Source organism: Zingiber officinale, chromosome 8A (genome assembly GCF_018446385.1).
Source record: "Zingiber officinale cultivar Zhangliang chromosome 8A, Zo_v1.1, whole genome shotgun sequence".
Classification (NCBI taxonomy): Eukaryota; Viridiplantae; Streptophyta; class Magnoliopsida; order Zingiberales; family Zingiberaceae; genus Zingiber; species Zingiber officinale.
In genome coordinates, this window is record NC_056000.1 from 36,845,212 (window position 1) to 36,872,003 (window position 26,792).

Genomic DNA, 26,792 nt, shown 5'->3' on the forward strand with positions numbered 1-26,792 from the left:
TGAGCTACTAAGCCCATCTCCTTGGGCTCTATCTCCTCATGTGTAGGGAAAAGTTCTTCTCCTAGAACTTTCTTTACCTTGCTCCACAACTCGTGGGCATTCTTGTATTCACCTACACGACTTATCACGTTAGAAGGCAAAATTTCAATCAATATTGATATTACCTTTGAATTTGCCTCCGATCGTGTCGTTTGCTCCTCCGTCCAATGTCGTGGTCGGAGCTTCTTTCCTTTCTTGTCTCTTGGGACTTCAAATGGTTCCTCGACGACCATCATTGTGTCCCAATCCGTGTCGAGGAAGCTCTTCATCTTCACCATCCAAAAGGTGATGTCCCCAAGGCTTCCTCCTTCAAATTTTGGAGGGACAATAAACCCGGCCATCTTATGCTTCCTTGGCGGTTAGTCCAAAGGAGAGCGTCCTCGCTCTGATACCAATTGTTGGAGGATCGGTGGCCGGCTTGAAGGGGGGTTGGATAGACGGCACCCCCAAAAACTCGCTTCCTACGTATTCGTTAGTGCGCAAGCGGAAATACAAATACTAATTACGAATACGAAAGCTAAAGACAAAGAAAAGAACAAGCAAACCAATACACGTCGATGTAACGTGGTTCGGAGATGATGCTCCTACTCCACGGCTGTCCGTAAGGTGGACGATCCCGATCCTTCGGTGGATTAGCCCCCGGCAAACTCCGGCTACTCAAGCAACTCCTTGTGGGTGGAGAAACCTCACCACAACACCAACCAAGAACACTTGGACACAAGAGACCTTGAGCACTTTGGTGACTACTAATTAGGCTTTAACCAAGTCTAATTTCGTCATCTTGGCCGGCCATCCCAAGCTCCTTCTTATAGAGCTTGGGAAATCAGCCTTGCTGATTTGCCCGTTACCAGTCGACTGGTGCCAGCCCAACGGCACTCCAACGGCTATCTATCAGTCGACTGGTCCCATGACCAGTCGACCGATCCCAACCATTTCGGGCACAGAATGCTTCATGCTCACCACCAGTCGACTGGTACAACCCTAAACTTAGGGTTTCCATCCCGAGTACATTTCACTCGCACTCGGACCCTCACGACTCACTTGACTCTTCTTTGCAGCTTTGACCTCTTGCCTTCAAGCCTACTTCCTTTGGCTCTCGTCCCTCGGATGCATCCAAGCTCGCGGCTTGTCTCCAATGCCATCCTTCGCGTATGCCTCGAAGTCGCTTCCCTCGGCCCTTGTCCTTGCTGCCTTGTCCACGATCCCTCAGATGCATTCAAGCCCGCGGCTTGTCCTCAATGCCATCCTTCATCGGACCCGAAGCCGTCAACCTGAGTCAAATGTGTCACCTGCAGTCCTGCACAACTCAAGTACATATATCAAATAACGAGGGTAAACCTAACTTAAACCCTTTGCCCAAACACCAAAACACATGGTCCCACGAACCATTGGGATTGCTCCAACATGTCTTTCCTCTTCATTGAGCATCGCGCCGCCGACGCCGCTGCCATCCCTCGACCCGAGCAACACCGCTATTCCTTTTTACCCTAGCCAAGCCTGTCGTGTGAGAGCCACCCCGATCTTCTTTTTCCTCCCGAGCTGCACACCGTCGCCTAACGCCGCCACCCTCTCCGACCACTGTCCAGTGCCGAGCCTTCCTCTCCCGATGCTCTTGGTTTCTCCTCATCTCACACCGTCGATCCTCTCGATGCTGAGTTCAACAGCCGCGTGACCTAGGCTCAGTCGGAGAGGGAATTGTTGATTTAGGGTAACCTATGGTTGATATCAGATTAGTAGAAATTGGAGTATCCAGTTGTTTGATGTCAGGCTGTGGTGTTTTTCTAGGTTTCCAGCAGCAACTACTCTTTCCGGCAGCACCCTCCCTGACTATGGATTAACAGAGGTAACTTTATGATTTTAGGTAAGGTGTGTTTTCTTTCGTTGTAGCCTACACCCAGATTAGAAGCTAGGGAAGATTAGTAATGAATTGTTCTTAATTTGATTTAAGGTTGGGTTGATTATGTAAAGATTTAAATCTAATTAAATAGTGGTACAATTAGGGTTAAGGAAACTAACCCTAGTTGACCGATGGATTAAATATAGTTAGGGTTAATGTCTATGATCAATTAGGTTTTTCCCTAATTAAGTTTGAGTATTTTATTTAGTTGTTTAATTCATATGAATTTAACTAAATAAAATATATGTATTGATTGATGCAAGACTCTGATTCGAGTCGAGCGTCTCGACGACGGATTGGTTGATTCGATCTTCTTTTTTAGGCGAGTATTTCTGACTTATCTCTTGATATAGTCATGTTATATATGCATAATAGTTTATCTCTAGTGGTAATGATTATGTTTGCATCTATTTTGATATGCCACAATCTGATTCTTGTTGTCTGCCTATATTCCTACCTATTATGCATTCTTACTTATATTTACTTTGATTGCCGCCATGTGCATCCCTGTTCATAGAAATAGTAACTTACATTACCTACTGTGTAGTAGTCTTGTTGTTCATCATATCTAATTCGTGTACTTAGGTTTTGATACCTAGACCATCGTATGATTTATTTCGTTTTGGTGCATTTTATATTGAGTTGTATACTGTCAGTGTCTACATGTTAGTGTCATGCACTATCTTACATGATTGCATGTTGGCGATGGTCGACTCCATTATTGTTGAGCGCATCATCGGTTACATGATTTGCACACACAAACACTCATGGGATTAAGGTAAATCAGGCAGGGAGTGTATATTTTGCTCTGTCAGGACTCCACTGGTCCGCTCATGTGTAGCGATAACTGCAGTGTGTAGCGGGTATGGATCCCTCCCCTTGACCATGATACAGAGAGATGAGAGCATTGAGTTCCCCTACTCTGTTCGGGGTAGGAGGATAGGTGTACTCTGATAGCATTCTATCTACTCAGTCACTCAGGAGCAGTGATGGCAGAGTACATAGTTGTCATAGCCCTACTCACTCGGTCTCACTTTCGCGTGTGAGATGGCTGACTGCATCAGGGGTGACACATGTCATTTTTGCACCATATGCTTAGATCACATTTATTGTTTGTGATTGCTGCATTTTGGATGCTGCATTTGTTTCGTTTGCATATGTTTGACATGTATAGTATCTGGTCTGCCGACCCTTATATTCAGATAGGAGGTCCTGGTGAGTACAGTTTTCTTCAGCATTTTCAGTTTGTATTTCCTACTTTTGTTCAAAAAATTGTACCACATAATTATTACTGTTAGTTATATCTTATTATGCATGTCTATCTGGTATCCGTTGAGTTCTTGAACTCACCCCGTTGATCATTCTTATTTCAGGTTGAAGCCGTCAGGAGATTCCAGCTGCTAGCCCCCTTGCTGCAAGAACTTTCGATTTGGTCTTTTGGTTTCTAGTTATTTGCTTAGAGTCATGTTTCAGGCTTGTATTAGTTTTGCACTCTAAATTTTATGTGGTTTACCTTTAAGTATTGTACTGGTTGGGTTTTTGCTTGCTTGGTGGATTCGTATTTGTTATGTTTTGCTATGCGTCTGCCGATCGACAGAAGAGATAAGTTTTGATGTTGTGTTTTGCTTTCTTTTGTATTGTGATGACAGTCGGAGGCTGTTTTGATATAACTGCGTGGTTGGTTTAGTATTTTTATTGTTATTGTTCCAGCCGTGTTGATCGAGGTTAGTGTGGCCCGGAGGGCTTATAGTAATATCTCATATTGTCATCAGTATAGGGGAGATGTTATCGAAATTCTTCTGCCAGAGACTACCTGGGGTGTGACATAAAAAAATTATTGCTCTTGATGTATTAGATTAAAAAAATACTGTTTTTAATTAATTTTGATATAATAGTGATTAGAATTCAAATTTTATTCCATTCTTTTGAAGATTTAAGATTTGTTTATAATTATATGGCAATAGCTACTGAAATGCGAAAAATCATATATTCCATTTTTAATCTAAATTAACCTTAAAAAATACTATTATATTTAAATAATTTTTATCAATTTATTAGGATTACTTAAACTTCCTTAAAATCATTTTAAATGGTTCAAAATCATTTTAAAATAATTATAATAGATATCTAAATAGCGGTAAACAGTCATATTTTAATCATAAATTCTAAAATTTTAAAATTTAAATTAATATTATTATATTAAAATACTATTTGTCAACTTAATCAAAATTATTTATTTATTTTTTATCAAAATTATTTTAAAATATTTATAAAAGCTACTAATTAACTTTGTAAAAGTTTACTACAATAGAATTATATTAAATATTATACATTATAACAGATACAAAGTAGCTACGGAGCAATGGTAGTACAGTGCTCAGACAGTTAATCGAACATCTAATCCCAAAAACAACCAATTGCAGAATTAGGGACGCCTATTTGATTTTTAGTATATAAAAAATGATTTTTATTATTTAAAATGTTATTTTATTACTTTAATTTAAGTTTATTTTTTCATTTTAAAATAAATATTTTTCATTAATCAACTGGACAACTTGATACCTTTCTCTCCCTAACCCGTTGCCTTACCGGCAGCTTGGCGTGTTCCGTCGTCGCCTACGGGACCTCCAAGGAGCTGCTTGACCCTATTGGCCTTCACCCAGCCCTATGACGCTCGTCCTCTAACTCAATGTTGGTCCTGAGTGGTCCTCCTCCGTCGCTTCCGGCGCCCTCCTGATCGACTCCAACGTGAAGAAAGGGACTCACGCGGAGGTAAAGCTACTGACCTCCGCCCAACCACCGCCGCTTCCTCCTCCACTCCAAGATTCAATTTTTATGCCTCCTCGAGTCGATTGCTCCTGTAAAAATCAAATTTTGAGCTTCTTAATTCTTCCCCACGCCCAACTCCCTTTCCAAACTCGGAAGAGCACAGGGTGGAGCTCGCTAGACGAGGAGCGAAGAAGGTGTGCAGGAAGGTGGAGGAGGACGTGGGAACTTTTTTACTGTACTGCTCTTGCAAGGATACTGTGCCAGAAACTCCAAGAGACTCTCCAGACGCAAGAACTTGGTCCATGCAAAGGATGAGGAATGAACAGGTAGGTACCTAAAACAAATTGACAGAACACAGAAAATGACTCAATTTTGTTTGTTTGTTGTGATCATCAATAACCTTTCTGCATTAGTGTTTGTGTACAAGTAACAAATGTGTACTTTTAGATTGATTGTTCTCTTGTCAAACGCAAAAAATTTACTATCAGATGCCTGCCTCTTTAGGCCATATCCTTGCTTACAATTCATTCCCCTTCCTTGTTTGTTCTCCCCCACACTTTGTTGATAAGCCAAATCCTAACGAAGACAATTGTTGCTTCTATAAAGATGAAACCTCTTCCTTCTCTTCAGCTCGCATCTAGCTCCCTTCATCACAATGAGGAAAGGCTTTAGGATGAGCCAAAGTGGCTTCTTGCTTTGTTTGCTCTTCTTCCTGCCCTGCTCTGTGTTTGGGGAGGATCCTTACAGGTTCTTCACTTGGAATGTGACTTACGGTGTCGTCTCCCCTCTCGGTTGCGAGCAGCAGGTTCTTCTTCTTCTTCAAAACTCTTGTTCTTCTCTTCTTCGATAGGCCGAAGATGAGGATGTTTGATAGTTTTTGTATTGTGGCAATGCATGTTTAGGGAATTTTGATCAATGGCCAGTTTCCAGGGCCACAGATTGAGGCAGTCACCAATGATAACCTCATTGTCAATGTCTTCAACTTCTTGCCCGAGCCCTTCCTCATCTCTTGGTAATCACTCACTCGATGAGGTTTACGTAGTCGAAACACAGCTCAACGATCGTGAATTGTTAGCTTATGGAGCTTTTTGATGATCTAGGAACGGAGTGCAACAAAGAAGGAACTCGTGGCAAGACGGTGTTTACGGCACCAATTGCCCCATTCCATCGGGCAGCAACTTTACATATAAAATGCAAGTGAAGGACCAAATAGGTAGCTTCTTCTACTTCCCTTCCCTTGCCTTTCACAAGGCGGCTGGCGGCTACGGCGGCCTTAGGATCTCGAGTCGGCCGATGATCCCGGTGCCATTTGATCCTCCAAAAGCCGACTACACTCTCTTGATTGGTGATTGGTATACGATGAATCACTACGTAAGCACCTTTCTTCTAATACCAAAATAGAAACAAACACGACTTGACGATGACGATAACTTCGTAATCTTCTTCGATTAGGACTTGAAGAAGATATTAGACGATGGCAAGGACCTTCCTTTCCCCGACGGTGTCCTAATTAACGGTCGACAATCGACCTCGACCTTTATGGTAGAGCAAGGTATTTCTCACAGATATTTAATTATAAATTATTTGTTTTTTTTTCAAAAAAAAATATATATGATGTTTCAGGCAACACATATCGACTCCGAATCTCAAATGTGGGAATCGCGACGACATTGAACGTAAGGATCCAAGGACACAAGATGTTGCTTGTCGAAGTGGAAGGCTCGCACACCATCCAGAACACTTACGACTCGCTCGATGTGCATTTGGGTCAATCTTACTCGGTCCTTGTCAAGGCCGATCAGCCGCCACTTGAATATTACATCGTCGCCTCGACTCGGTTCACCAACACTGTGCTAGTCGCCACCGCCATTCTCAGCTATAGCAACGCCACCGGAGGGCCGGTCGGCCCAATTCCGGCTGGGCCCACGGTCGAGCTCGATGTTTCGCTTAATCAAGCGAGAACAATTAGGTAGGCACCGTTCGATACAACTTTTATTGAGTTAGAATTGAGTCGAAACTAACCTACTCGATGCACCAAACCAGGTGGAACTTGACGGCAAGTGCGGCGAGACCTAACCCTCAAGGATCATACCGCTACGGCCAAATCAACGTAACCCGATCCGTTTTGCTCGCGAACTCCGCACCCGTCATCGGCAAGAAACAGCGATATGCTGTTAACGGCGTCTCGTTCGTTCCAGCCGACACACCGTTAAAGCTTGCGGATCACTTTAACATATCCGGAGTGTTTAAACTCGGGAGCATGCCCGATAACCCGAAACCCGGGCCTGAACATCTCGACACGGCCGTCATGGACTCAAATTTTCATGATTTCTTTGAAATTATTTTCCAGAATAATGAAAATAGCGTGGTGACGTGGCATATCGACGGCCATTCGTTTTGGGTCGTCGGGTAAGTGGATTTATGGAGGCATATATTTTATTTTTAAAAATAGTATATGGAAATTTTTATTTATTAATTTTAATAAATTTAAATTGTGGTTTGGGAATTTTAGAATGGATTGGGGAAAATGGACTTCGGCAAGCAGACGAGAATACGATTTGGGGGACGCAGTCTCTCGTTGCACAGTTCAGGTATTTATTTATTTATTTTATCTTTATTTTATTCTCAATATGATAATGTATTACGATAATGTTTGGATAAAAGTTTTTTTTTTAATAAAAATAGGATGCGATCTTTTTAATTCTTAATTTTAAAAATATGATTAATGATTTTAGTATGATAATGTGGCAGGTGTACCCTAAGGCGTGGTCTGCGATCTACGTGTCCTTGGACAATGTGGGGATGTGGAATATTCGATCGGAGAATTGGGCTCGTAGCTACTTGGGCCAACAATTCTACCTCCGCGTCTACACTCCTTCGCAATCGCCTAGAGATGAGTTACCCATCCCCAGCAATGCCTTGCTTTGCGGTGGTGCCGTGCAATTTTAATGCGCTCGATATGAACGATCGATCACCGTAGGTCATTGGATACTTGTTACGTTACAATGCGATTGTCTACTAAGTAAATGTTGATTTTTTAAATAAAATCTCTTAACTATCAAGAGATATTTAGTTTGAAATAGTTGTAATATTATTATTCCTTAGGGATGAATGGCAAAATTTAAAAATATTGAGGGTTTTTTTTATGATTTTAAAATTTTAAGAGATATTTATTTTATATAAATTTATACCATATATTAAAAATGACATATGTATTTTTTAAAAAAATTATAAAAATTATACTATAAATACCTACCTTCCTCCTCGATCAAAATAAACAAATAAAGAATTTTTTTTTTCAATCCATTCTCTAACTCCTTAGTAAACAAAGCAATAGAGCTGAAATAAAAATCTTCGAGCTCATGTTGATCTTGAGGAGGGTAAGGAACAGGGTAACGAATTCGAGTGCTCTAAGTTCATTAATGTGTGATGACACTAGTAAGGAAGGGTAAGAGGCGGCCAGGCAAGGAAGACGCCGGACGGCGGCCGGTCGCGCCGCTCTCCTCCTCGCCTCCGCCACGCCCTTCTGCTCCCTGCTGACCCTTCTGAGGCTTTGCCGACTTGGACGACTCCGTGGATGATGATGCGGAAGAGGGTGAGGCGGAAGATAAGAGGAATCCTGTTCCAACCGCCGCTGAAAGGGTGGATGGCCAGGAGGAGGAGGAGGATAAGAGGAGGCATCGTAGTAGGATTCCCGTCATCTTCTTCCTCTTGTGGTTGACCGTGAGGAAGGTTAGGGCGAAGTGGATGAGGAAGGGAACCGATCAATCCTCCAAAAAGCGCAGCTTTCTCCTAAGCGAGAAGTATAGTGTTCTGTTCTACCTTCATTCGCAAGCTGTTTCTTTGTTCCCTACACTTCATTTTCTTCCCAATCCAGTCTCGATCAAAATTGATGAAGTGGAGTACTTGTTGATGGGAAATTGGACATCTTGCAGATTGAAAATGTCCTCTGAAGATTGAAAAGGCCTGTTTCAGGTAGATTCTGAATGTCTCTTCCATCATTGTTATTACATTTTACTGATGTCTGAGGATTTTACTATGTTACCAGTTGATGGTGTAAATTTTTTTACTCAGGGGTATTCAACAATGCAATTTTGATCTTCTCTTTGTATTTGTTGTCATTGAATCGAACGTTTTGGGTGGTGGCAGAAAGGATACTGGTGCGGTTTTTGTGCAACCAGTGGATATCGAAGAGGTTCGTTGCTGTTATGACAGAAGAACCTTTGAGAGAAGAAGCTGATTGGCTTCCTTAAACTTACTATAATGTTGATCCTCTTTCAGCTTCCTGATTACTTTGATATGAGTGAACATCCAATGGACTTTGGGACCATGCAGAAGAAATTGGCAAGGAATTGCGTTCACTCTTTTGAACAATTTGAGGTAATCCATGCACAGAGATTACTAGCGTAAGTCATGTTTTGTTTCACATGCCTGGATGTTTATCTAAACTACAAAGAAATTTGTGAATTACTGAAGAAACCGTCTTTCATAGTAGAAGCTACTAAGAACTGTAATAATAAGGTTTTATGCATTCATTGTTGAAAAAATTTATAGCAAACAAGCTCATGTAGCAAGGTTAATGAGACATTTTAGAACATCTTAATGTTGGATAAACCGTTTTATTATTTCCAAGTATGTTCTAATATTTTCTTCTTCTCCATTAAGATTTAGAAGGTATGATTCCATAATTCAGCTTTTATCTTCTGCTGTTAATAACTGTATGACATAAATTTATGAGGGTGTTCTTGGCTCAAAAAGTTTTCAGGAAACTTGGAGATGCATGCCCTATATTACACATAGTATCGATTAGGCAAATCCTTATCCTTTACTCTTTTTGGAACTCAATATTCATAGCTTTAATAGAATCTTTTCATGATATGTCCAAAGGAAGTTAAATGAAAGTTGAAAATGTGAGCGATAAAGGAAGACCAAATAAACTATTCTTGACATAGTTAAACAAGATATATATTAGCTGGATGTCACTAACCTTGTATTAACTGTAGATTAGTAATCAATGACAGGATGATGTCTTCTTGATCTCCGGCAACGCTATGCAGTATAATGCACCAGACACAATATACTTTAGAGAGGAATTAGGTGGTGGTTATGATCTTTGCCTTTGGTGCCTTCAAGATTAATGGTTAGCTAGTCGAACATTTCAAAGAGTTCTGATTCTTCTAAAGCTTCTCCATCAGCTGTTCCATCAACCTGCAGAATCTACCAGATTATGTTGCTACTCAAACATGGATAGCGGCCGGATCTTTGTAACAATTTAAATGAATCTGTTTCTATGGTTTCCTATGACTGTTGGATGACACTGAACTCATGCTTTCCTATGTCTCAAATCCAGACAGTTGATTTGGAACATCAGGCTATTGATAAAGAAATAGTTATCTCCCCTCAACTAGTCACAGACAATATATCAAGATTTTGGAATCAGAGTCCGCAGCAACCAGCAAGGTCCAGTTCCATGAACCACAAACAAACATAATAAGTATATATTTCCTCCAGATCTTAATATTAGTTTCCAGCCTCGACCTCCTGGATCACCTGCTTAGCTGCTCTCCACTCCTGCGATTCATAAGAACTCTCAGCAGCCAGACTTAGCTTTGCAACTCTGACATACCTTGTTTGATTCTGCAATATCCTCCATGCAGGAAATTGTTCTTGTCATGTGATGCAGAAGGAATGTTAAAATTATTAATGCTAAGATGCTTTAACACCCGATAGAGTTTCTTTATGCCTGGAAGATCGGTAAGGTATTGGAAAAGAGAACTCATCCTAACAGAAACTGCTTAATCACCTGATCTTTGCTTGATCATCACACCTTTGGTTGGAAATCAATTCTTGAGCTATGGTCATGACTCAGGATGTATATAGTGAGATGAACTGTGTGTTAGCTGTTGGTTCTTGGTGATATTGTAAGTTTTCTTCCTTCATCACGGAATAATCGTCAAAGATATCTTCTTGGAGTCAACTATGGTACGAAAATTTACTTGGGCAATTCATTTGATCTAGCTTTGCTTTAAGTGTTCCTTTTTATAATAGTTAGTCTTTAACTATTAAGAGTGAGCTACATGAATCTTATCGCTTTATTGAACTTTATACAAGACTATATAAATATAATTAATGAAATACTTTTTGTTAGATTAACTAACCAAAAGTGAGCTACATAATTATTCTTAGACATTAATATTTTATTTTTATTAGAAATTTCACACATTCATGTTAGCATTTTTTATCTTTCCTATGCATATAGATGAAATTGTCAATCATATATTTATGGTAAGATTTGCACTTGAAAGAGATTTAGAATATCTTTAAGCTCGTAGAAGGGAGAGGAAAGGAGAGACGAGGAAAAAGAAGTGCATATTTTGAGATTCTCTCCCACCTTAACTTCCCCTTAATAGGGAGGAAGAAGCTCTTCTGTCTTTATGTAAAAAGATGTTGGAGAAAAATTGTGTCTATTGATGCGGGCTATTCTTTGCTAAACCATGGAGGAAAATCTCTTTTCCTTTCATCTCTAGGGATATATGAGCTCGATAGTGGGTAAAAGGAGGTCGGTAAGGGTTTAGGTGTGGGTAGGAGGGATTGGCGAGGGCTTGAATGAGGTTGGCAAGGGTTCAAGCAAGAGAGATCAATGAGGTTATGGGCATGAGTGGGGGTTCAAGCAAGAGAGATCAATGAGGCTATGGCCATGAGTGGGAAGACTGATGAAGATTTTGTAGGACCATTGGCGGCCGGCTAAAGGGGGATGAATAGCCCTGAAAAAGAGTTAGAAAAATTCTCTAGCTTTTAAACTTAGTAAGGATATAATATTAATTAAACACAAATAAAAACATAAACAAATAAGTAAGAAACTCGGAGATTTACTTAGTTAAAACATAAATGATTGTTAATTCAAGGCAGTTTAACGATGTACTAAAAAGGCTCCTTCATTGAAAACGGAGTGGCCTCTTATAGAGTTTGAAAGCTCAAGAAAGAATAAGAAAGTTATTACAGTGATTGTTGTTCTTTCTTCTAGCTCTAAGATGCTATTTATAGCCTTCTGGAAAAAGTTATCATTTGCTGACGTGGCACTAGAGGTACTGGAGGTGCCTCCAATGTCATCCAGGGTGCCTTCAATGGATCACCAATATCATCCAGGGTGCCTTCAATGGATTAAATTTCATCCACGCATCCAATGGTCTTCAATGGCTCTACCGCGTTGGAGATGTCTTCAATGTGATTGGAGGCGTCTCGGCTATTGTTCATCTGAGGCGCCTCCAATCAACTGAGGCGCCTCGGGTACTATTCATCCAAGACACCTCAGGCCCATTAGAGGCACTTCAGGTCGAAACTGTCGAAACTCGAGGTGGCTCCAAAGCCATTGGAGGCGCATCGAGCACTGTTCATTTGAATGATCAATTGTTGTATTGACCATTCTTTTCTCCATCTGGAATTGAGCTCACCCGAACTTAACTCCGGCCTTCTCCTTAAGCAAACTTCCTCCCCGGCTTCTTGTCCCTCAGATGCGCTGTGCGTGTTCCTTTTCGTCCACCAGTGTACTCTTCCGCAATTTCTCGTCTTTCGGATGCACCGATCCCATCGACTCGCTTTCTATATCATTTTTCTTGCTTGTTGCATCTTCTGTTCGACTTCCTGTGTTCCTAAGTTCCTGCACACTTAAACAAAAGACATCAAAACCGTAGGACCTAACTTAACTCGGTTGACCACATCAAAACTAACCCGGGGTATTTATAGATTTAAGCAAAGTTGACAAGGGTTTGAGATGTGGTCAAGGAAGGTTGACCAAAGCTTGAAGGAGTCTAACAAGGGCTCAAACTCGTGCAAAGGGTTGGTCGATAAAGGCTTCAATGGTGGTGTTGGAAGGAGGGCAAGGGGGTTTCATGGTGATGCGTGTAGGATAAGCAAACGAGGAAGACAATGGTATTTTGGGGATTCTAGTTTTGCCCACCCCTTTCTTTCTTCTTTCTTTAAAATAGGTAAACAACTCTAACCAATTACAGTTTTTCTCCTTTTCTCTTTTTTTCCTCCTCTATTTTCTTCTCTTGCCCTCCCCCTTCAGAGTAAACAAAACCTTAATGTACATATATGCAAACTCATTCCTGATTTAATTGAATCTAAATATTGATCAATTAAAAGAACAACCCAGTGCATGAAGTTTCTCTCAATCCAGGGTTCTAGAAAAGGATTGGATCACATTAGGTCTATTGTACGCAGTTTTATCTTGCATTGTACTGTGACCACAAGGGCCCCTTCAACATCATGATCAATTGATTTAATTAAATGTAGTTTAGATTTAAATTCGATCCATTTAGTTTGGAATAATAGGTGATTCAATTAGGGCTTAGTTGGATCTCCATTAAGTTGATTTCGAGTTCAAGTTTTAGTGTGCTTTGAATTGAAATGATGTTAGTGGATTGAATCGTCTCAATATAGGAATCAACTCCACCGTTTGAGCATAATCAGTGTGATTATGGATCTAGTTCGAATCTCCTAACACCATTTGCCTTTGCTCTAAAATCTCATCATGGCGTGCTTATACGAATGATGGCCATGCCGACAATTGGCCAAGGCATAAGTTGTCGCTAACAGAGTCACTAACAAGATTAGGATGTTAATGCGGAGACAATGGACAAAACTTAGGTGCAAGTTTATGTCATGTGCATTTATTACATATTTTATCATCGTTTATACAATTTGTATCTCATTTCTTACATGCATTTATTTTCCATTTTGCATTCAAGGTGCATTTGTCGTGCAACCTTTGAAGAAACCAAAATTGTAGGAAAGGGATATTTCTCATTGTTAGAGCCCTAGTTGAGTTTACTTGTTGGCATTCGGTGGTCGATCAAAGTCTTCAAGGTGAAAGAGGTGACCATGGAAGGCTCCTTAGGTCATGTTGTAATCAGTAATTCACCTCTCATTCTCTACTAATGTGGAACCTCATTTCATCATATTCCAATCGCCAAACGTGTATTTTAGATGTTGTTAGAGCCAACTTATCCTGTTTTCTGAGATGGATAAACATTTCACTCATCTTGAGTTGAGTGTGTGCTTAGAGTTCGATCACCCGTCTTGAAGGTAATAGTGGTGAACTCATTTTGATAACTAAGATTGTTTGTGGAGATGGGCAAACATTCGAAATATCTAGCCTTTTTTTAACGATAAGAAAAAACAGAAAAAATACCTGGGATTTCGAGTGATCATAAAGGAGAGATATTGACGCGGCTCAATCCAACCACATGGCTTTCTGCTCTTCTTCCAAGCCATGCCTTCAGATTGAGGCGCACCAATACCTCTCTCGACTATCTAGAGTCGGCTATACAAATCTTCCTTTTTGCCTCGGTTTGCGGCTGTCTCCTCCTGTAGATTTCCAAAAGAACTTGATATACCGACTTTCAAGGCTTGGAGATACCTGCTTAAAGTCTCAGATTCCTCTTCGAATATGAGGAAGAAACAGAGAGGAGGAGAAATGGATAGTCACGTATGAGTTTATTATTGTGAAGGTTATGAATATGGTGATTTATATTGGTGGCAGAAGGGAGTCGACTAGCCAAGTTGTCATGTTTGTTTGCTTCATGGGACATGCAAGTAAATGTTAGATTCTCTAAGTGTGCATAAGTTGAACTCCGAATTTATCGGATAGACGAATCAGGAAACCTAATTTACCGTTAGGATTAGTCGGGAGAAGCGTGTACACTTGGATTATTAAAAAAAACGTTAGATTCTGTAAAAGTGAAGTGTTGTTTTAGTCTCGATCATGAGATGAGATGTCTACTTCCTTCTTCGAAATATTTTTAGAATTTTAAGATCATGGAAATGAGATCTCTTGTATTTTGAAGAGTCCTGGCATTTTTTTATCTCCTCATTTATTAATATTGCTAAATTACTCGATGGTTTAAAGGTGCTAATGACTAGAGAGTAAAATGTCAAGAGTTTTTTAGAGGCAAAATGTGAGACAAATATTGCGCAAGAGCAATTAATGAAAGTACCTGTAATCCAATAGTGCATATTTTTAACTAACTTGGTTCAACCTAGCGAAGCTTACCATATAACATGAGACTTCAATTTTGCACGCAAGGCTACACGCCGACGATAGCAACATGTAGCCCATGGCCACAAACAAGTGAAGTCGAAGAAAGGAATGTCGGTCACATGGGAGGAATCACTGTCATTCATGCATAGCAATTAAATGTTTGTGTATATTCCATCATAACTAGGTTATTTCTTTGAACAATGGCTTAAATTACTAGGATATACACTTGGGATACAGCTTGTCAATTTATTGAAGTGATTTGGAGAAAAGTAAATACAAGCTCAAAGCTCTCTCAAAAGAGTTTTAGTGCATTTATTCCCCCTTTTTCTTCAATTTGCGTAGTCTCTTCTTCAATATCAAGTGCATTCTCTCCATGGATAGTTTCACGGAAAAGAGCTTACACGATGAGTTGTAATAGATAGAGGTCAAATCCCTGAAACAAACAAACAAAACACAAATGAAAGTGTTTAAGTACAAAAGCACAACACTATTTGCTAAAATTAAAAATTGACAGTAAAAGGTAAAATCGTCACCTCGGCGACCTCTCTAAGGTGACCTTCCACTGTCGGGAAGGAAGGTAAATTAGGAGAGCTTTACTCAACAATAGCAATGCATGCAAATAGGAGTTGAGACAATCAATAGGACATTTCACACCGTTGAGAATTAACCTCAGGTGTATTAGTAGCAACACCAATATGAATTCAACTGTGCCAGCTTGCTAAAACTAAAAATGAAAATAAAGGAGAGAGAGAGAGAGAGAGAGGGGCCATGGGGAAATAGAGTGCAGTTATACGTGTGTTTAACATTGCCAAGATAGATCTATGGGAAAAAAATGGTCTCACATCCATAATGAATACTCTGGGTTGGTTGTAATGAATTAGGGTGGTGCATTAATTTTCTCAAGGACCATCATCCCTCTGCCCCTCTGTGAAGCCACAGAGAGCATTTAATCCCTTCAGGGGGGATTCCTTTTTCTTGCTGCTCATCACCAAACGCAGCTGATGAGCTCAGACTTGGTCTCCATCAATGCTCTCCTTGTTTTCTATTGAACATTTTTCCAAAACAAAACATCTATTATTTTATTTTATCAAAGAGCACCATACATCTATTATTGATCAATCATACCTTTGGATGTGATGTTTGCCTCCACAATGTTGTAGATGCAGCATACGGCTCTTTTAACTTTGAGATAGGCTAAGTTAACCATTTCAAACTTCTTAACTAGCTTGAGAAAATCACAAATTCATCACATGTTTAGCTTTGAAATATCCTAAATTCATCTTCTATGCTACTTTTCTCACATCACAAACTAATTTACAAATCAATTACAAGTTGAACACAAAATTTCCAAGCATCAAGTCCTAAACGTATCACAGATTTTATAATATTATGTCATTTTCATATGTAAGACTTCACACAGCCCAAGCTAATCTATAAACATAAATTTATTTCATGTGGTTGTGATGCACTATTTCAAACTTCCAAATATCCAAAAATTATAGTGTCAGTGCTTAAATTGTGCCAGCCACAAAGTGATTTACAAATCAGTTTGCAACTGCTTCTGGAGGGAAAAAAATATAAGGAAAAATGAATTTGAAGCGCATTTTTTTAAAATATATATATATTTATTTATTTATTGATCCGGCAGTAAGGAGGGACCCCCCTAAGCAGGGTCAACGTCACGTGGAAATCAAAGGATCAAACGGCCGACCGGAGAAGGGGAGATCGGTCGGACGAACGGGGTCCCAGTGGAATCACAAACAACCCGACGGGGAGTCGGGTCTCCGATGCTCATGGGGAACAGGGTCGTCGGGCCGATCGGGGAGCCCACTCGGCCGAAGGCATAAAGTAGCATTACTGTGAACAGTCGGTAGAGCACACGACCAGGAATCTCTCGAGCGGACCAGTACATACGACCGGTCGGACGTGAGGGGACTGCCGACCGACCGGACGCTCGGCATGGAGTAAGAAGAGACAAAAGGACAAGGGAACAGCTTCTGACAGCGGATATGCTCAACGACCAGGCCATACGCAGGATCTTATGACAGAGGGTTCCGTTGTCCCATCAGAGATGTGCTCGGACTATAGCAGTATGGTATCAGGTAAGCTTTTCTGACAAGCACATACTGAGGTATAGGTTGAGGACACGTATTCGCCTCGATATGTGTGCGTGAGCCCCTTCACAACTCTATATAAAGGGCCTCGCACTTCACCTGAGGTGCGCATTCTCCGATATTGAAAGTCACTTCTTTGTTGTCCACTTGCCTGACTTGAGCGTCGGAGGGTCGTCGCCGGAAACCCCTTCCCGGCCCGACTTCCTTGCAGGTTCGCCGGAGGTTCGTACGACCGGTCAAAGATCTACGTCAGCAATTTAGAGAGCGCCACGTGTCCAGCGTCCATTGATTCAGCGTTCGGACATGATATATATATATATATATATATATATATATATATATATATATATATAGTAGAGGACACATTTTGATCTACGCCAATTGTGAAGGATGCCTCTGGTCAAATGCTCTCTTGTTTTAAAAAATTTTTTATTGTCCTGCTCTTTCAACAATTTGAGTGAATTCAGTTGCCGCAGAATTAAAGTGAATATTGTACCGTACCCAATGTGAACTTTATGCTCTCATCCTAATCAGTGTCCTTTACTACCACTGTTAAATTAATTGACGAGATTCCACTGATAAATACTTGAGTTCAGTTATGACACATGAATGAAGCTCTGAAGATTGTCGTGTAGGCTTTATGGAGCTACATATTTTCATCTTAGTGCCATTGATAACAAGAGTAGGAAAGACGATCATTAGTGAATCTCAAATCAACTAATAAAGCTCAGTTCATTTCTAAACTTATTCATTAGAATCTCAGCTGCCATACTCTTTGATCTTTCCACAGTCCTAGCTCAACCTTGACTCAAGTATTGATTTACATGCAAATGAAAAGCCTAATTCATCAATTAAACTGTCAGTAATAAGTCTATTCTTATAATTCATGTTTTCAAGTGGATGCTTGACCAAACTTACATATGTGATATTTATTGTAGGTGATACAATAGATACAATTGATAAATAAAAAAAAGAGATTTTGAGAGTGTTGTATTCAGACATTTTCCACAAACAACTCATGATCCTTTTCACAATTTTCATTGTGTGTAAAGACGGGGAGTTCTAAATTTTTTTTTGTAGTAAATTGGGTTTACCTGAAATCTTCTCTTGTAGGACTAGGTATTTTCACTGGACCTGCTTTGCTGACAAAATGTATAACAGGCAGAGCAGCTCAAATGTAAGAGTTGAAATACAAATCAGTAATAAGAAATCAAGAAAGTAACAAAGTGCCATGGCTGCCATAACCGAATTGATTGCAGCCAGGCTGGTACAAGGGAAGCATTTAATGGCATCACGCAAGGTGTCATCTACTCCGGAGCTGACTCAGCTCATTTCAGTAGCATGTTCATTGCAGGTTGAAACTTGTGTCGACTTTAACAGATAATTGTACCTGATGCTCGGTGAAACTTGCAAGGTCAATCACTATACAAGCTGAATATGTTATAGTTTGACTCCAGAATCCACCCTTGATCTATATATATTCCCTGTCGTGGGCTTTCAAGATGCATTCTCCGCAAGAATAATAGATGAACAAGAATTTGGTAATATGTAAATGTGCATATGTTCCAACCTGTGTCATGGACACTGTGGAAGTGAAATCGCCATCTTCATGATTGCATATTTGTCTTCCTCCTCATCCCCAGCATATGCATTATGAAATCTTGCTCTCGGTAAATGAAACAAAAGGATCACATAAGGTGTTAAACTACAACCCTCAACAGCAAGGCATACCAATAAATTTCAGAAGGTAGAAGTCTGATGGTTAAAAGAATTGTGATAATAATCACAATAATGTCTTTCTTGAGGCCACCTGTAAAATAGGATATGCACAAAATGGACCAAAAATGAGCACAAACAAAGATCTGTAATCGTAATCAGAGTTTGTCTTTCACAACATGGGGAATGGCGCTCCTTAGACCAAGTAAGCTGAGGCTTAACGAGAAAAGAATGATAATTTGGAAAACATGGTTTATCCTCCATGCTTTGATATTAGCAGCTCCTTGAGCTTTATCTTGAAGCTCTCCTCTGACTGTCCCTTCGTTGTCATGATGTGGAGAGAACAACAGAGGACCAGGACATCAAAATCATGTAGCTCCGTTAGAATAAGTGGATCTCGATCATAGTCCTGAGCAGATGAGAGTCAAATTGTGAGGGTGGTATTGAGGAATGAAAGTAGAAGGTAACAAAACTACACAAAATTGCCTCAATTATCTATGTAAAAGTTATTGGTACACTCTGAAATATGATCTCCTAGAATGGAAGTAAACCAAAATTACAAGTATACCTTTTCAGTCACCACTACAATAATTTTTTCTTTGAATCTATTCGCGAGCTCCTCTAGTCTCTCTTTGATCAACTTGATATCCTTCAATGGAGATCCAACAAATTTCAGGTAAACTAGATGAAATCAAACAACTGACAAATAAAACCAGTGTTTCTTCAAAAATAAATATGTTACATATATCAAATAAACTAATTATAATTATAGAAAACTTAAAAAGGTTATGAGATAAGTCTTCTAAGTTCTGCTATGAGTTTTGATTACACAAATTGGTAAAGTGAACCCATTTCACAACGTCCTCACTTCTGCTACTTGCAGGGCAAATGTTTTATCGTAGGGGAAAAAATTAGAAGCAAATTTAGTCAAACTTGTCGATGGCTTTCTCCATGTGAACAGATACAAGAGCATGAAACACTTAAGAATGTATAATAGATCCTACAAGCAATGGCAATCAGTCATGTTTTTTCCATACCTTGCCCGCCCAACCTGCTAAAGTATGTTTAGATACATATTAGTCTCCACGATAGTCAGTAAATACCCGTATCCAATCAGACCAGGTATATATTTGGTTAAATTCTTGGGTACCTAAGATATAAGCACAAATTACATGCATTTGAATCAGGTGCCCATGGGATTGTGTATCCATAAATCCTGCTTGAAATTAAGTTCAAATATGCAAGTGGATAATTGACCTTGTATATGGTGTAAAGGAAGTTTGTGACACAACTTGTATCCTCATACTGCATAATATCTAAAGTAGCAAAAACAACTTATTTTATACAATCCATTGTTTGTCAAATACTGTACAAACCATCCATATTGTTATCTGTCAACTAATTTGATTTGTATTTGTTAAAAGCTAGCTGGTGATGCTCAACTTTAGTGTTTTATGCCAAGTCCAATATGTTACATTTTCTTATTCATAAATTTCAGTATAAATAAATAAAAAAAGATATGCTTGGACAAGTATGGACTTTTGCCAGTTTAGTTAACACAATTCATATTGATAAAAGCAATTTATCGAACCCTCCATGATATAGTTACCCAATTTTTTATAAATTAATTGTAAAAGATTTTTTTCAAGTTCTTCAAGACAGGTAATATATGCTAATGCATTGCATATCAATAACTTCATGTATATGTCCTCCACGAAAAATTATAAATGCCTAAGAGTTCTCCAATATCAAGTTCTTCAGCAAAATATATTTCTTTATTAGGGATTGAACAAAGGGATACATGATCGTACAAACTGTGGGGAATAAAGCTGCACTCACATGAAATTGGATGGAGTGATGATCATCAAAATCTAATCTATCAACATATGATGGCCCGATCTGAAAAATCCAGCATACAAATTTAAACAATTATTCACAGAAACCAAGAATGGTTTGGCCAATCAGTCTAAAAGAAATCTGACACCAAAAAAATAGATGACAAAAAGCTTACAACAAAGTGTCAAAAGAAATACATTTTTTTATTTCAGAAAACAAATTGACATACTATAAAAAAACCAAGAGTACCGAACAAGAATTTTTATTGCAGAAAACATATCAGAAACTAAAGAGGAAAAATACACCAACTGCACAGTTAAAAACAACAGCCATCATTTTTTTTTTCCTTTTATTTCAATTTAACATTCACAAGTGCAGTGAAACTGAGGATGGCATAATGGCAAGACATCATATCAGTGACCTCCAATAATTGACATATATGACAAGAATTAGTAAACTCCTCTCGGAAGATAAAAGTATCGAGCATGTATCGTTGCATGCATGGACTTCATAGATATCTTTAATCTATTTTCTCTTACATTGTTGTGCTCTATTCAAGATAGTTCTTTCATAAATTAAAGGCATGGGTAGTATATCCCCAAGAGGCAGAATATTATAGAATTATGACAAAGTAACTGACTGCATAGGTTCATCTACAAATGCCCATCTTAGATACTGCTGAAATAACATTCATAGCGGAGTTGAGCATAAGACAAAACTAACTACACAATAAAATTGTGGGTGGCTACTTTTCAGGACACATAGGAAGTCTAATGAAAACAATGAGTGTCTGATGTAGGAGGGATAATAGCATAAGCAAACACAGAAATATAAATGTTGCAAATAAAAAAAAAAACTTCATGAAAACAATCAAAAGTTTTGCAGCATGGCTGCAGCTATTGCAGAAGAGTTAACAAGAATGAAAAATGTAGTTCTCAAGCCTAAACTATCTTGATCTTGAAACGTGTTTCCTCATCAGGATAAACATCATAAAAGAACTTGCCGAAATTTAACATCCCCTGCTACAATGAGCTATGGCTGGAACTTAAGATATTGGACTTCCTGATGCAATGAAAAGCAGAATATGAAGTTAATAATGGGAAAAGGAACAAACACACACCTTACCAACTGCTTGGGCAAAAGCACATGGGGAACCAATTCCAGAAACGCATAACACAGTCCTGTTAAGCACCAGACCTAACGGCAATATGGAATGCTGATTCTTCACTTCAAAAAAGTGAGATGGTGCCAATCTACTAAAGAATATCGTAGAACATGGATTGATGATCCGAATCTTTGTCTCTATCATTTTGAGCTTCCCTTCAGATAACTATAAATAATGAGCTAGTAAATGCCACAAAAAAAATGGAACTTGATTAGCTACTAATACACACACAACTAATAACTTAGTTCATGCTTGATATTATCAATAGAAATAGACTAAAATACAAAAGCAGAAAATCGGATTATTCATGAATTCTGCTTGTCAAGGAAAAGATACATAGTCCAAAGTGAATTATGGGAGTTGTTAGATAAGAAATACAAAGCAGAGAATGTAAACTTGAAGAAATTCATAGTTGAGCGATATGTGAACTAAAATATACACCCACCAACTGAGGAAGATAGGCTTATTTTCTCTACGTGATACTTGAAACAAATGTGAGGGATACCCCAATAAAGTGTTGGATCCACTTAACACATTTGTGTAAATGAGGAGATGTTCTTCTCGTACACTTTGTCTCTAGACATAATCTCTTCATGAGCAACTCATCAACATCCAAGATCATCGGCCTTGACAAACTAGTGTTGAGATAAACTTAGGAAGAGAGCAAATGTTCATTGATGTTCCCGATATTCGGAAGATCATACTAATATTTGAAATTGTTGTTAGTCAAGACCAACATCAAGCTCGTATTCAAGGCCAACAAGGTGATACTTATGAATATTAAAACTTTGTGGATAAGGAATAACTAGAGAGATGGTTATTCAAATTGAATATAACCTTTATTAATGTAAAAAAAAAAATTGAGAAATAAGCTATAGGACTGAATGAATCATCAGAATTATAACATGACCAACAGACATGCCAACTTCAATACTTGCAAATTAGTAAAATTGAAATTATTGTCACATGTTGAGTTCAACTCAGGACACAAGTGTGATACTTGTGTGGAGGCTAGACTAACCAAGTTTCCCTTCCCTTCAGCGGAAAGAAGCATATGATATTTGTGATCTAAAATTCATTCAAATAAGAAATGAGAAGTACTTTATCACTTGTATTATATAGTAGATATTGTTACGTATACTTGCTAAGGAGGATGGAAGAGCCTCTTAAAGTGCTTAAACATTACAAGAATAAGTTGGGAATAACTTTAGAAAAACAATCAAGATCATCAAAAGTGATAAGGACAATAATGGGCTCCTTTCAAGGAATTTTCTTTTTTCATTGAATGATAACGTGTACTCTTTTCAATCTAATGGTGTTAATGAACACAAGAACCATACATTGAAAGAGATGATGAATATTATATGTTGATAAGCTTGGGGTTATCCTAGAACTTGTGGAGGAAGCTATCCTCTCGGGGAACCACATTCTTAACAAGTTATCCCACCGAAGTAGAGATGAGACTCACTACAAACTTGTGGAAAGATCACAAACTTTCCTACAAATACATAAAAGTAGCTAAGCCAATAAATAAAAATAAAGCTCAAAATGATCGACTATATATCACATATGTGAGTAACAAATACACATATCATTTTCAGATTCACAAATTACAATAAACATACATGAAAGTACAATTATTGAATTGAGAAATGCAATAGTTGTCAAAGACGTCTTTTCACACAAAACTGAGAGAGGTAAGTTCTAATAAAAGAATTTATTAGTAATCATCCAATCGATGAAGAAATAAGATGCAACAAGAGGTCCAAAGTAGATTAAATTTTCGAACCTAATTTTCTAACTTATATGTTAGCTCCACCTTGACAGAAGGCTAAAATCCATAATGTAAAAATCATACCTTAGAATTAGTAGGCCTCCCACAAGGCACAAGGTAATAAGTCGTTGGGCTATAAATGGGTTCTAAAGAGAAAGCACAAGGTTGATGAATCGATTGATTGATACGAACACAGCCCAACTTGTAACCAAGAGCAATTAATAAAAGGAAGGTTCTGACTATCTTGATACCTACATATATGTGATGAGGATAACATCCATTCAAGTGTCCACTGTTGTAACGGCGATACACGATCTCAAGATTCAAGCAATGGACTTGGGACCACAAGCCTGGAACTGCTAGACAAGTTTACCATAGCAGTAAGTAGGTACAAAAAAAGGGTGGACTAAGTGGTGAGCAGCAGATATGCAATGATCCTTTGGCCTGGAAAATTCCATTTTTCAGAATCATTTCATCTCAGGAAAGATTGACTGAGTTGAGTTGAGATGTTGACAACTTTGAGCCCATGGTCACTTTGCTGATTAAAAGCAGGTCATTGTTCACTAGGGGATCCACCCCAGCACAACACACTTCTATATCTTCCTTCTCTTCTTTTACATGCTGTATTGCTATAACATTGGATGATTTTCACCGCTACTATAAGCTATTACATTACTATATTAATATAAGCTATTAGTGGGACCTCACCCACTAAATAATCAAAAAAGGAAAATCAGCCTGGGTTTAACTTTTAGCCAAAGAGAAAAACACTAATAATCCTATAGTGCATATGAACATAAGCCTCCAAGGCTCATACTTGAATCATTCTTTATTCCCAACAAGTAAACCACAAACAAAAGAAATTCAATGGTATATACCATACCAAATCTGCATGGTGAATCACAGTGATGTCTGCTCTACAAAGTGCATCCAATGGTTCTCTCAGGGATCCGCGAGGCAGCAGATGGTTGTTTCCCCATGGTATCAAGCCATTTATCATTACCATTTCCACATCACGCGACAAGCTCCAATGCTGCATATTAAAAGAGTAAGAAAAAGACAATCAGTTTAAATCACTCAGGTGTTTTCTAGCATATTCTAATCATATAAGAAGTTTTTTCTAGCATAATCAGATAGGAACCATATAAAATCAGACACTACAAAGGATATAAACTGTTTCCTGTTTATCAACTTGTCAACACAAATAGTTTGAGATATCAAAGTTGCATTCAGTAGGCGTGCATTTAGTATTTATAGTGTGGCATAACATTATTGCTGTTGAGATTGAATTGATTATGCCAATTCTTGATACTTAATTTAGCAAGCTTACTAATGCACTTTGTGGGCTCATACTTGTCAGGTTAGAAAAGACTAGCTTACCCTTAGTTACATGTGAGATATAAGTTTTGATTACTTGTTTGCACACCATTTGCCTCCCTGTGTCATATTGATCACTTAAAGAGTAACTAAGAAGAAAGAGACAACTAATTTGGAATTTTTCTAGTAAATACCCACATATAAAAATTTGTAAGTTTCAAATAAAACCTGCATTCCATCATCCAAAATTGCAACAGCCACTTTGTCATTTCCAGATGCAAGTCTCAAATGCTGAGTACTTGATAGTTGTTCTGCAAACAATGTGCTATTGAACTTCATGTAACCATGTTGTCTGAATATAGAAGCTGCAGTTGCACTCCTATTAGCACCTACACCGATCCTAGTAGGTGTCCCTGCAAGGTGTCTCTGAATCATTTTAACTTCATCACCTCCTGCATAGCCCTGCAAGAATGAGAGAACATCAGAAAATAAGACATCAACTTTGTCATGTTAGAATAACATATACAACGTTTACATTAAATTGATTCTAATAATTTGGCCCCACAGAACAACATCTTCCATGTTAGTAATCTGTATTGAATTAATAAATGTATGAAAGCCTTGCTGTCACAACTGCTTGGGTCAGCCACAGCATATTTCAGCCATTTAGTTCTCGTGAAGACAACCTTTGTTTACTCGTAGAAAGAATGGTCACAGAAAGAGAGATATTGAAGGTCCCAAGTATTTGGACCTACTCAATGGTAAAGAAAGTTGAACTGAAATTGTCCTGTATTATAGCGGCAATAAAGTGATAACCCTCACCCCGACCCTGTCCAGAAATTATAGCTTATACAAAAAATCAATAGTTCCTAAGAAAATTCCTAGGCACATCTACGCAATCAATCATGCCATTATGAATGCGACCGAAGAAAGATTTAAGCTAAGTAATCAACATTACAATTTAAATTAGCGTATCACTAAGACAATGGATGATAATTCACTGAGTAATTTATCAGCAATTAAAGCCCAAGAACACATGCCTTTGTCCAGTAACTGGTTTATTTTTCTACGGCCTGTGTCAGCTTCTACAAGAATGAGCTAAGAAAGGCTTCCTCAACCTTGATATGGTATAGGAAAACATTAATCAATTGTATTCCTGAGATCATTTGAGTATACTAGACTCCTTCCGAACGAGAGAGAGAGAGAGAGAGAATTGCCACCAAAATGCTAGATGATGTCCACTCGACACGGGAGTGCATCATGAGGTTACCCTGGTTAGGATGAGCGGCGAGATCCCGGCTTCCAAAAAGTTCCGGGCAATAAATTCCACCATAGGAGTCTTCCCGTTGCCGCCCCACGTCAGATTGCCAACGCTGATCACCGGCACCGGCAACCTGCAATATGGAATAAATAAGAACATCATCAATCTCACAAGATCACCAACGAGAGAGATATATACGATCAAACGAGAAAATGGCCAGTGTAGGGCAATGCCTTTGCCGGGAGAGGAGTCCGAGAGCGTAGACGCGGCGACGGAGGGCGAGGGAATGGCGGTAGAGGGAGGAGGCGAGGGAGAGGAGAGGGAGCAGAAGGGAACGGTGGAGGAGCGGGAGCTCCCGGAGGCGGCTGTCCGTGGTGGCGGCGATTTGGGCGACCGCCCTCTTCAACCGCTCCATTCAATTTCCTTCGAGAGAGTTCGACAGAGATCTTATTTCGTTTTGCGAAATATTAAAATGCTTGATTTTTTTTATTCAATTTAGAACTGTGATAATTGGATCGACAAGTAAATATCTTAATTTTTATAAATTAATTTAAAATAAAAAAATAAAAAGGCCCTGGTTTTCGATTAATTTTCAGTGATGATTTATATCAGATTTATTCTGATCCAATATCAAGATATCAAGTCTTCGGTTGGGTTGGATTTAATATTTTTTCATATCATGTTCATACATTAAAAAAATAGTTTGAGATTTAGAAGATTGAAAGAAGGGATAAAAAGAAAATAATATTTTTTTTAATAATTTTAAAATTAAAGTATTTTTTTTTGTTAAATAAGAAAATGTGACCGTAGTAAGGAAGTTGAAAATTGAGCTTTAGTTAAAATTATTAAATATAAACTGTAA

At 38.7% G+C, this 26,792-nt stretch overlaps 2 protein-coding genes and 1 long non-coding RNA gene across 7 annotated transcripts; 2 read left to right on the forward strand and 1 right to left on the reverse strand.

Annotated features, from left to right (window-relative positions):
* Positions 1 to 4,490: 4,490 nt before the first annotated feature.
* On the forward strand, positions 4,491 to 7,828 carry LOC122008489 (L-ascorbate oxidase homolog). The gene is made up of 9 exons (XM_042564236.1): positions 4,491 to 5,031; positions 5,336 to 5,510; positions 5,608 to 5,717; positions 5,806 to 6,076; positions 6,158 to 6,257; positions 6,329 to 6,674; positions 6,749 to 7,114; positions 7,218 to 7,296; positions 7,457 to 7,828. The coding sequence occupies exons 1-9, from the start codon at positions 5,024 to 5,026 to the stop codon at positions 7,652 to 7,654; spliced, it is 1,653 nt and encodes a 550-aa protein (XP_042420170.1). The 5' UTR covers positions 4,491 to 5,023; the 3' UTR covers positions 7,655 to 7,828.
* Positions 7,829 to 8,004: 176 nt separating this feature from the next.
* On the forward strand, positions 8,005 to 18,382 carry LOC122008491. Of its 5 annotated transcripts, none has more exons than XR_006119301.1 (5): positions 8,007 to 8,680; positions 8,780 to 8,900; positions 8,987 to 9,085; positions 9,727 to 10,687; positions 17,975 to 18,382. It is a non-coding gene; the product is annotated as an uncharacterized LOC122008491 (long non-coding RNA). The 5 variants fall into 5 exon arrangements; XR_006119300.1 differs by lacking the exon at positions 17,975 to 18,382 and adding an exon at positions 13,456 to 15,277; XR_006119303.1 differs by lacking the exon at positions 17,975 to 18,382 and having other exon boundaries at positions 8,008 to 8,680; positions 9,727 to 9,969; positions 10,056 to 10,745.
* Positions 18,383 to 18,706: 324 nt separating this feature from the next.
* LOC122008490 (probable tetraacyldisaccharide 4'-kinase, mitochondrial) lies at positions 18,707 to 26,506 on the reverse strand. Its single transcript, XM_042564237.1, has 8 exons — positions 26,164 to 26,506; positions 25,940 to 26,063; positions 24,898 to 25,131; positions 24,236 to 24,385; positions 21,534 to 21,743; positions 20,417 to 20,476; positions 19,146 to 19,226; positions 18,707 to 18,986 (listed from the first exon to the last, which is right to left on the reverse strand). Exons 1-8 carry the CDS (start codon positions 26,343 to 26,345, stop codon positions 18,831 to 18,833), a joined length of 1,197 nt encoding a protein of 398 aa, XP_042420171.1. The 5' UTR covers positions 26,346 to 26,506; the 3' UTR covers positions 18,707 to 18,830.
* Positions 26,507 to 26,792: the final 286 nt, after the last annotated feature.